General features: G+C 40.9%; 1 protein-coding gene across 2 annotated transcripts; it reads right to left on the bottom strand.

The window, feature by feature from the left end:
* Positions 1-3,265: 3,265 nt before the first annotated feature.
* mlc1 (modulator of VRAC current 1) lies at positions 3,266-8,737 on the bottom strand. Of its 2 annotated transcripts, XM_026311818.1 has the most exons (12): positions 8,553-8,737; positions 7,871-8,188; positions 7,170-7,259; positions 6,913-6,966; positions 6,684-6,785; positions 6,467-6,568; positions 6,235-6,306; positions 6,030-6,146; positions 5,858-5,914; positions 4,705-4,827; positions 4,364-4,525; positions 3,266-4,023 (listed from the first exon to the last, which is right to left on the bottom strand). In XM_026311818.1, exons 2-12 carry the CDS (start codon positions 8,126-8,128, stop codon positions 3,943-3,945), a joined length of 1,218 nt encoding a protein of 405 aa, XP_026167603.1. In that variant the 5' UTR covers positions 8,129-8,188; positions 8,553-8,737; the 3' UTR covers positions 3,266-3,942. The 2 variants fall into 2 exon arrangements, with proteins under 2 accessions (XP_026167603.1, XP_026167601.1); XM_026311816.1 differs by lacking the exons at positions 7,871-8,188; positions 8,553-8,737 and having other exon boundaries at positions 3,266-4,020; positions 7,170-7,750.
* Positions 8,738-8,997: the final 260 nt, after the last annotated feature.

Genomic DNA, 8,997 nt, shown 5'->3' on the forward strand with positions numbered 1-8,997 from the left:
ATGAAAGCCTTTAAAACCAAGCCCTCTACTCCAGTGCTGGAAAGTGTAGCCTACTCAGTATGCTGTAGAGGGGAACCTTAAGACTGTGGATTCGCAGTTACATGTTACACTCTTGCACTCATCCACACCATAAGGATTTCTTTATCTGCAAACATTATTCAAGCCTACATACATTACATGCAGACATTATGCAGTAATTGGTGTTCTACCTGAAAAAGGGGGTAAGTTATGGGTCCCTTATGGGATTACAATACATACAGTAAAGATTTTACACTCTTTTCTGCATATACTGCCTGATGTCAAACAAGGTTACTTTGTTCACATCCTCAAAACCTGTCTTAAGGAAGATCAGAGGAGAACAACTTTGCATAATTTAAATTTAAAGGAGCAGCACCACATTTTAGATGCACAGTTAGAGGCTGCACCGCTGTCTGTGGGTTATTGGCAGTGCTCCAGCCTGACAGATTATGCCTCTCAGTTGTACCATGATACCAGTATTTAGAGAGGGAATCCCACATTCCTTGACTACTACAGCATCCCACTCAGCTGCGAACAGTAGAGCTGGCCACAAAGACACTGAGCTCAGGACAACAGAGGAAGGAGCTGGGCTCATTCTTTATGAATTAGATGATGCCTGAGGAGGGACGAACTTTCAGTGCACATGGCTCTGACACTTGTTCTCAGACAAATCTGATTTAGTAGGCTACATATAGGAAATGATAGCAATGGGAAGTTGAAAAGAAATACTATTTTGTACTAATACTACACACAAGACAGATACACAGCATAAAGTATGGTCTGTGTTTTCTTAGGTTTGACTGTCGGTAAGTCACTATGGGAACACGGGAGGAACATTTCATAAGGGTGAGAAGATCAGTGTGTTCTAGTTAGCTCGTGTTGTGCTAGGACCACTGCTGTGTCCTAACAGCTGTCAGGGTCCAGGACACTGGGAGAATCACAACCAGGAGGACCACACTTCACCGGAGACGTTGCATTGCAGCGAGCCGCAGCTGCCTGCAGACGACGAACCGTTTCAGCACCTGAGCAGCGGATAGCTCCCGAACAGCCAGCCGGAGACGAGCCGCTAGACATCAAATGTGTGTGTGTGTGTGTGTGTGTGTGTGTGTGAGAGAGAGAGAGAGAGAGAGAGAGAGAGAGGAGATCCTCTGAGATGCTGATACCTGCATCAGCTGTCCACCTGTCCGCACTGGAAAGAGTCGCGCCGGAAAAGCCATCACTTCCTCCTCTGGCGTTAACACACCCAGATATGTGCATGCAGTGGGAAAACAATAAAATTCACTCACCAGGTCTCTCCGAAGCATCTGCCGGCACGGTAAGAGTTAATCTGCAGTGCGGGCGAGCAGCTACAGTATGTATCCGAGCACACCGGTTTGTTCCGCCTCCACCCCTCCAGCCTCCAGCTCCCCTCCCTCCAACCCTCTCCTCTCCTCTCCGCTCCCCGCCCTGCCTCTTCCACAGAAACAAGGGATGAGCAAACACATCAAGATTCTGTACTTTTCCCCCCTGAGGGGGAAATCTAATGTTATTAGATGGTTACTGTGGTATTGTAGTGTACTAGATTATGGAGCTCTCTATTTAGGCCTATATGGTTTTAAGCACAGATTGACTACTGCAACTCCTCTGTCCGTGTAGTCTACAACCCAACGACAGGGCGCTGATGGGCTTTAGCTGTCATATTGATAGGTTCAGCATCTCTGAGTGTGGGACTGACCACACACACGTGCCAACAGCTACTGGGAAGGATGCGTGTCATTCAAACTCAGTGGGCGTGGCCAGCAGGTGGGTGTCAGGTCTCACTTTTCTGAGCATCATCACTTAGAGGATGATGGGGCGGACATCAAATCCAACAGGTTAGAGACTTCACAAAGGGCGGGTTTATAGGGAAACAGTATAAATAAATGGATTTATGCTAATATTGATTATTATTGATAATATTGATTATTAGTCACGTCACGGCATCTTGTGGGGTTGTAAGCTCCAGCATCCTCTGGCTCTCAGCTGGAGTCTGGTGGCTACAAGTGACAGTGAGCGCGCCCCCGATGTTCGTCAGCTGGACTGTGCCACAAGTACGTTTTTCCTCAAGCCGGTTTCCACCGGTTCGGCAGCCGCTGCTCACCCTGTTTGTTTCCATATATAGTCTCTCTCTCTCTCTCTGGCTGTCTCCCTCTGTCTCTCTCTCTCTCTCTTTCTCTCTTTCTCTCCCTCTCACTTTGTTGTTTGCAGAGATCCTGGTGATCTTCATGTCTGAGATGAATTACAACTGCCTGTGTCCTGTCATGGTGGTATGATGAAAAATGCAGAAGAATGAAAAAAAAAAAAAAAGAAGAAGCATCATGTCTGTTATTATGGAGCTGTTCTCTTATATAATACATTTGATTGAAACTGAATAGAACAGAATATTAGGAACACCTTTGAGTATAATGCAGTTTCTGTATAAAACCACCACTACCAATGGCCTTAGTGCTAAAACAGTTGAATGTAAAAAGCAAAACATTACTAGTGTCATATTTTATAGAATAATAGATGTACTGGCTTGGATCAGGGTACCTAATAACAGAGCCACTGTGTGTGCTTCAGCTGTTGGTAAACCAAAACTGGCTGAAACTGTTTACAAATGTAAATCTTGAGCTATAGCCTACACTGTTTGGCCAGTGTTTAATCTAGTCCTTTTGAGGCATAAGCTTATATGGAACGGAGGGAAAGAATAGAATTACATCTGCAGTGGCTAACGTAAAATGGAGCAGAGGGATCTGAGAAAATTAACAGTGGAAAGAAATTAAATAATTAACACAGCAAACCAATGTGAGAGCAACAATAATGAGAACACAATGAGAACATCTCTAGACATTTATTAAGTGAGCAATATTAAGCAAGAAAAATATCTAGAAATAATATACAAACACATTTGCATACAGTTCATGACAAACCTATTTTTTTACAGACAGAAATGATGTCAATTTATGATGTATTCTTTTGCCAATACTAATACAAAATAATGTACTGTCAAATAGTGGAGGAAGTGTTCAGATTTTATTTTACTTCGATAAAAGAAGAAATACCACACTGAAAATACTATAATACTGGGAGTAGAAGACTCCTATTCAAATTCTAGTGATTTTGGATTAATATTACTGCTAATTTTATGTAGCCTAAATTGGACCAACTTTAAGTACTTTCTAAACTGTAGATGGTTTAATTTGCAGCTTCACATGCTAAAAACATGTTTAAAATATTGACTGGACAGGAAGATTATGAAACTTGAAAAGAAAGTAACTAGAAAAGTAACTAGGCGAGTAACTAGTAAAGAAGTACCTTCAACTGTACTTAAGTACAGTACTTCAGTATATGCATTTAGTTATGCTCCACTGATGTTATGAGAGTGCTAAGTTGAAAAGAGTATCTGCAAAATTTAAATATGTTTCATTAGTTGTTTTAGGAGTTTTTCCTTACAAATGTCATAAATATATTTTCACCTGCAGTGCAATCCAGGGAATGTTGCTCACCAAGTTACTCATCTATTAAATCCAGAATAAATTCAGTTGTGTGCACTCACTGTGTAAAACAACATAAAATATTTTGAGACAACATAAAACTCTGGTTATTCCCAGGGCACATGATTTTGTGTTTACCTACAGTATATGGTGTTGATGTCACCAATGCTCAAACACAAAAGAATAGTTTAATTCCCAGAACATTGCCTCATAGAGTAAGCAACCCACAATTATAAAAAGCCAGAAAATCCAAATCCAAACTTTTTTTTGTCTGTGATTCACCATGTTTTCTTGCTTTAAATACATAATGTTTCCTACTTACCTATAATAGTCTCTGTTTTAAGATTTACACTTGTGCTTGCTGCATAGCATGTTTTTATTACTGCTTTTTCTACTTGCCATCAAACATCTCCATGTAATCTAACAAAGTTCACTGGGCCATTTGAACCACAACTGCTTTCCATGCTCTGTCTTTGTCAAAATCCTGCAGAGTCCCATTGGATGCCTGCTGCTGAATAGGCAAAACAGGAAAAAGGAGAAGGCCAAGGAATGAGATGAAATGTTGAAGGGGACAGGTGACAATATAGAGATAATTGATGTGTGAAAAAATTAACAGCACACTGTCATTTGTGCGTGTACAACAAAGTCATTGATTGTTACAATGCTATATTTTATTACCACTTTCTTGAGCATAGCTGGTGAGTTTAACAATATTGATGTAAATGTGTAATAATACTACATTCACAGTTGTCTTTTGTTAAAGGTGGAGAGACAGAAAGGCAGAGAAAAGAACAAACAGACAATTTTACCCATTTTGTTTATAACTGCTAAACTGCTTTTATCTGCCATACCTCAGAGTAATGGGTTGGGTTGTGCATGCTGTCATCACAGTCTGTAGCCCCCATGCGGAGCTGACTCTTGTAGGAGGCACAGTGCACCACAGTGGCTGAAGTTAGAACTGCCTGCACCAGCAGCAGCACCATCAGAATCAGCAGCAGGATGTCATAGGATTGCTGAACACAAAAACACATGCATGTTGGTGAAATTAGATGTTTCTAAGTGAAATTTATCAACAGTAACTTCAAGGTTTCTCTAAAATGTGTCCGTGTTGCTTATGCAAATAAGATCGTGATGGGCAGGTCACACCTGCACACTGCATACCTCAGGGAAATTTTCACTTCATTAAACTCACCTTGGCTGTAGGCACATCATGCAAAAAAATTTCAATAAAGCTGATCACACTGCAAGAGAGGAAGCCGGAGGCTGAAAAGAGGAGGGGAGATGTCACACTGCTGATGGCAATCAGTACCTCCACCTGAGACACCCGGAAACAAGAAAAAAGAGGAACAGAGAAAAAGGAAAAACAAGTTAACAGACTCAGAAAAAGAGGAAATTGAAAAAGTTTTTCACTGAGAAATTTTGTTATCACTATGAAGATTATCCTTCATAGTCATAGGCAACAGACATAAATACAGAAATGAATAACAACATTCTAAATAAATACACAAAATTACACAAAGAAAAGTCTAAACATGTTAGTCTTCAATTGCATTTTAAATGTGGCCACAGATATTAACTCCAAAGGAAGAGCATTACAAAATTTCCTTTAGTTTTAAGCCTTGAACAAGGGTTAGCCTGATCAGTCAAATGAGAGGATCTCATAGAACTAATGAAGTGACTGTGATAGGTCTCTTAACATTTTGGTCAAGCATCAGTGATTTGTCTATAATGACAACTAAACTTGGTAGAAATGATTTTATAGAATAAGAAACAGAACTAGACCATGAACTGCCTTAGGCACAAGAATTTAGCAGTTATTTAGCAGTTATGTTTACAAATGAATAATTTTGGTTATTATAAACTGACAATTTTGTTATATTTTGATGCTTAAAGGTATATAAATGAATATCAGTGGTGTAGCCCTTTATTATGTGCCCAAGGGTGATAATTTACAAGGCAGACAGAAACAGAAAAGAGCCCAGGACACAATTTTGGGGAACTCCACAATATGGAGTTTCAGACACATACCTATCTTTACCAACAGCAACTGAAAAAACTTCTATGAGTCAGGTAAGAGGAGAGCCACCCCATGGTTGAGCCAAAGATACCTGTCCACTGTCTAAGGCTATCAAATAGGACAGTGTTGTCTATAGATACATTGAGCTCCAACAGGACCAAAACAGAGCTCTCTCCTACATCGCTATGCATCAAGATTTTATTTGAGCTTAAAATATATTATTTTAACTTGTCACACTAATGCTTTAAATATATTTATCCCCTTTTTTATTGTACTTAGTAATCTAAAGACTGAGGCTCCAACACATAGAATATTGTCCTGTACTCACCAAACATTTGTTGGGGTATTCTGATACAACATGAGTTGCAATAGCACTAGGAAAACACTGCAAAGGATTAAAGACACAAAGTTATTGAAGTCCAGTGATGGGTGAGATCTTGGTTTTTAACTGCGTGTCTGTGATATTGAAAAAAAACAAAGCTTTAGTAAGAACAACTTACAGCCACAAGGATCCAGAAAAATGTGACAGACAAGTAGGGGCCAGGCAGCAAAGCATCCATGTTCAGGGCAATAATGCCTCCAAACACAGCAGAAATTCCCACAATCACTTCAATCACCTTTTAGAGAAATGCCACAATGTTCAATGAATAGACACACTGGAAGCATACAGCAAGATTTTATGCAGAGAAACTGCAAACTACTCACAGAATATGCCTTAAGGAGTCGTGTGGGGAAGACTGCAGGCGTTATAACCACAGGTCTGTCATAAGACACCGTCTACAAGATGACCAGAAAGACTTGAAAAGTTATGACGAAACACTGAAAGTTAGAGTGAAAGCAAGAGGGCAGAAACCTCAAACGGGGGGAACAAGGGATGTCAATCACTCATAAACACCCACACTCACACACACACACACACACACACACACACACACACCTTCCTATGGCAACAGCAATCCTCTGCAGAGCGGGCTGACAGGATGACAGTACTGGCCATCAGCACTTCGAGCAAAATCATCAAGATGAGGTTAAAGTTTATCTGAGAAAACACACAGCAAAGATACAAAAGCAGAAGACTGAAGAAAGGAAATAGCAAGAAATGCTTGACCAGTATATGCACAAATATTCTCTTCATATTTATATAAAAGATTTACATTCACAGCAGAGGGGTTCAGGACCAGTTTACAACCAAACCAAACCAGACAGGTGGTTGTCACAGCAAATGTTGACACATACACCACCTGGAAATCTGACACCTTGGCAAAAAACAAGAATACATGATACATTAATATCAACCCCAAGTGTGTCAAGGAACCTCAATTTAAAAAATCCATCAAAACAGAATTATTTCTTTTGCTTTAAGTGTGCTCATTATTTACTCACAGCAACATGCCTGTTCTTGGCAATGGCAAAACTAGCAATCGCTGCTGGAAAACCCTGTGAGGAAGGTCAACAAATGAGCTGCTGAGTTTCTGTTTAGCAGATGTGGACAGATGTGGACAAAATGAAGTTACTGGCAATTTGACATGGCAGCCTAATCTAAATAATGTGTATAAACTCATTAAGCTAGAAGAGACTTTGGAGAGGTAATATTAGCATATGAATGTGACAGTGATCAAACTTGCGTGATGGTCACTTACAGAGCCGGAGGCGCAGCGCAGGTAGTCCATGGCAACGGGAAACACATTTCCCAGGTACAGAGAGAAACCAGATGTGATGAGCAGACTGCCCTGAGGACACACACATATGCAAACAGACATACATGGACATACAAATGTAGACACTCAAAAATGCGTTCAGAAGGAAAGGCAGCACAGCACAATTAATTTAAAATAGTCACACACATGCACACACACACAGACACGCACATAAATACAAAAAGACATAAATCTCAAGTGTGTCCCAGTTAACCTGATGTAATGCAACACACGTGTCCAAGACAAACTGCTGTCATTTTAAATACTGGCAGGAAGCAATTCCATCAGATCCATTCATATCTCCTGTTATAAAGTTTGGGAGTTTCATGTATCTGTTTCGTCAGACTAAAGAAATTATCATACAGTGAAGATCAAAGTCAGCCTTTTCATATTAGAGCTGTTAGAGCACCTGGATGATTTTGAACAATGTGATTAATTAAAGCACTATCAGTTTGGAAACATCTTGATGTAAATGTAGAAGCACAGATAAAGATTTCTTGTTGTCATCACACTCAAATTTTAAAGACTGGGATACCCTCTCTTCAGAGAACAATCACCCCAGCTTTTCAAATTTGAGCATTATGAACCAAATTGTTGAATCTTGTAGTGTGCCTCCTTTGGAACGTGACCACCTTTCCTCTCACCCCTATGAGGACACTGTAGAGCCAGGCCCTGTAGCTGAAGCAGGGGTGCTTAAGAGGCTCCGGCTGGGCCAGCTGCAGGTCACTGGCCCTCACGTCCACTGTGTAGCTGTTCCGGTCAGACCTATCCCGTTCCCCCCTCTCTGGCCTTCTCTCCGTTCCCTTGTCACCCCGTCGTCCTAGTGTCCCACCACCCCTCTCCAGAGTGGGCACGTGGCTGTAGGAGAATTCCTCTCTGGCTGACAGATCCTCACGCTGCATCACTGAAACAGTTGGTGGATAACTTTGGATTGGAAGGGAAACAACGGAGGATTACACCCTCTGTGAAAGGGGGAAAAACGAAATCCCAATAGTGAAATTTCGAAGAGATAAAGGTGTTACAGAGGAAACTTAAATATACCTCCTGAAGAATGACCAATGATTACATAAGTTCATGCCCTGTGTTTGCCTCTTAACCTATTTACCCACAGCTAGTCATGAAAAAGGAAATGAACATTAATGCAGTTTTACAACCGAAGAACTGGGGAGTAAAATCAATCAAGTACATTAAACTATAAAGAACATGAGGCATTAGGCCATGTATCATGCATTATCATAAAAACAATTCCCTCTTTTTTGTGTTTTCAAGCTTATTCCATGACCCTTTTTCTCTCTCTTTTTCACATATTTTCCCTTCTAAACTCACCTGCTGTGGAGGCTCTCGCAGAATCTCTCCAAATACTGTCCAACAAAGGTATCCTTCAACAGCTGAGATCAAACCACCACACAGAAGACAGCTTGTTTTCATCTACAGCTCCTTCTGCTCCCCATCTCTCTCCCTCACACTTACACTCTATTTCACCCCTTTTTCACTCCCTTTTTAATCTCTCTCTCTCTCTCTCTCTCTCTTTGCACAACGTTTCTCAGAAACAGTTCTGAAAAGTCTTTTTTTTTGAGGCCTTCAAAGCATGGAGCCAAAACACATGGCTCTTGTGCTGCCAGCCTACTTTGTGCCAAAGAGAGAGCGCCTGTGCATGACAACAAGGGGAGGATGAAGGGGCTCGCACTGGGGGCAGAGTTAGTAGGGCAAACCCACTTTTTACACTCCCATTTGGTCACACATAGCACACATGCACATCAACCCACTCACA

The sequence above is a fragment of the Mastacembelus armatus genome, chromosome 6 (assembly GCF_900324485.2).
Source record: "Mastacembelus armatus chromosome 6, fMasArm1.2, whole genome shotgun sequence".
Taxonomy (NCBI): Eukaryota; Metazoa; Chordata; class Actinopteri; order Synbranchiformes; family Mastacembelidae; genus Mastacembelus; species Mastacembelus armatus.

Bases quoted from the DNA above. Each gene is read 5' to 3' on its own strand.
- mlc1 (XM_026311818.1), bottom strand. From the start codon at position 8,128: ATGCAGCGTGAGGATCTGTCAGCCAGAGAGGAATTCTCCTACAGCCAC. The intron at 7,260-7,870 runs GTGAGAGGAAAG...GTGTGTCCTCAG, and splicing joins TCTACAGTGTCCTCATAGGG to GGCAGTCTGCTCATCACATC. The intron at 4,526-4,704 runs GTGAGTTTAATG...TTTTGTGTTCAG, and splicing joins ATGATGTGCCTACAGCCAAG to CAATCCTATGACATCCTGCT.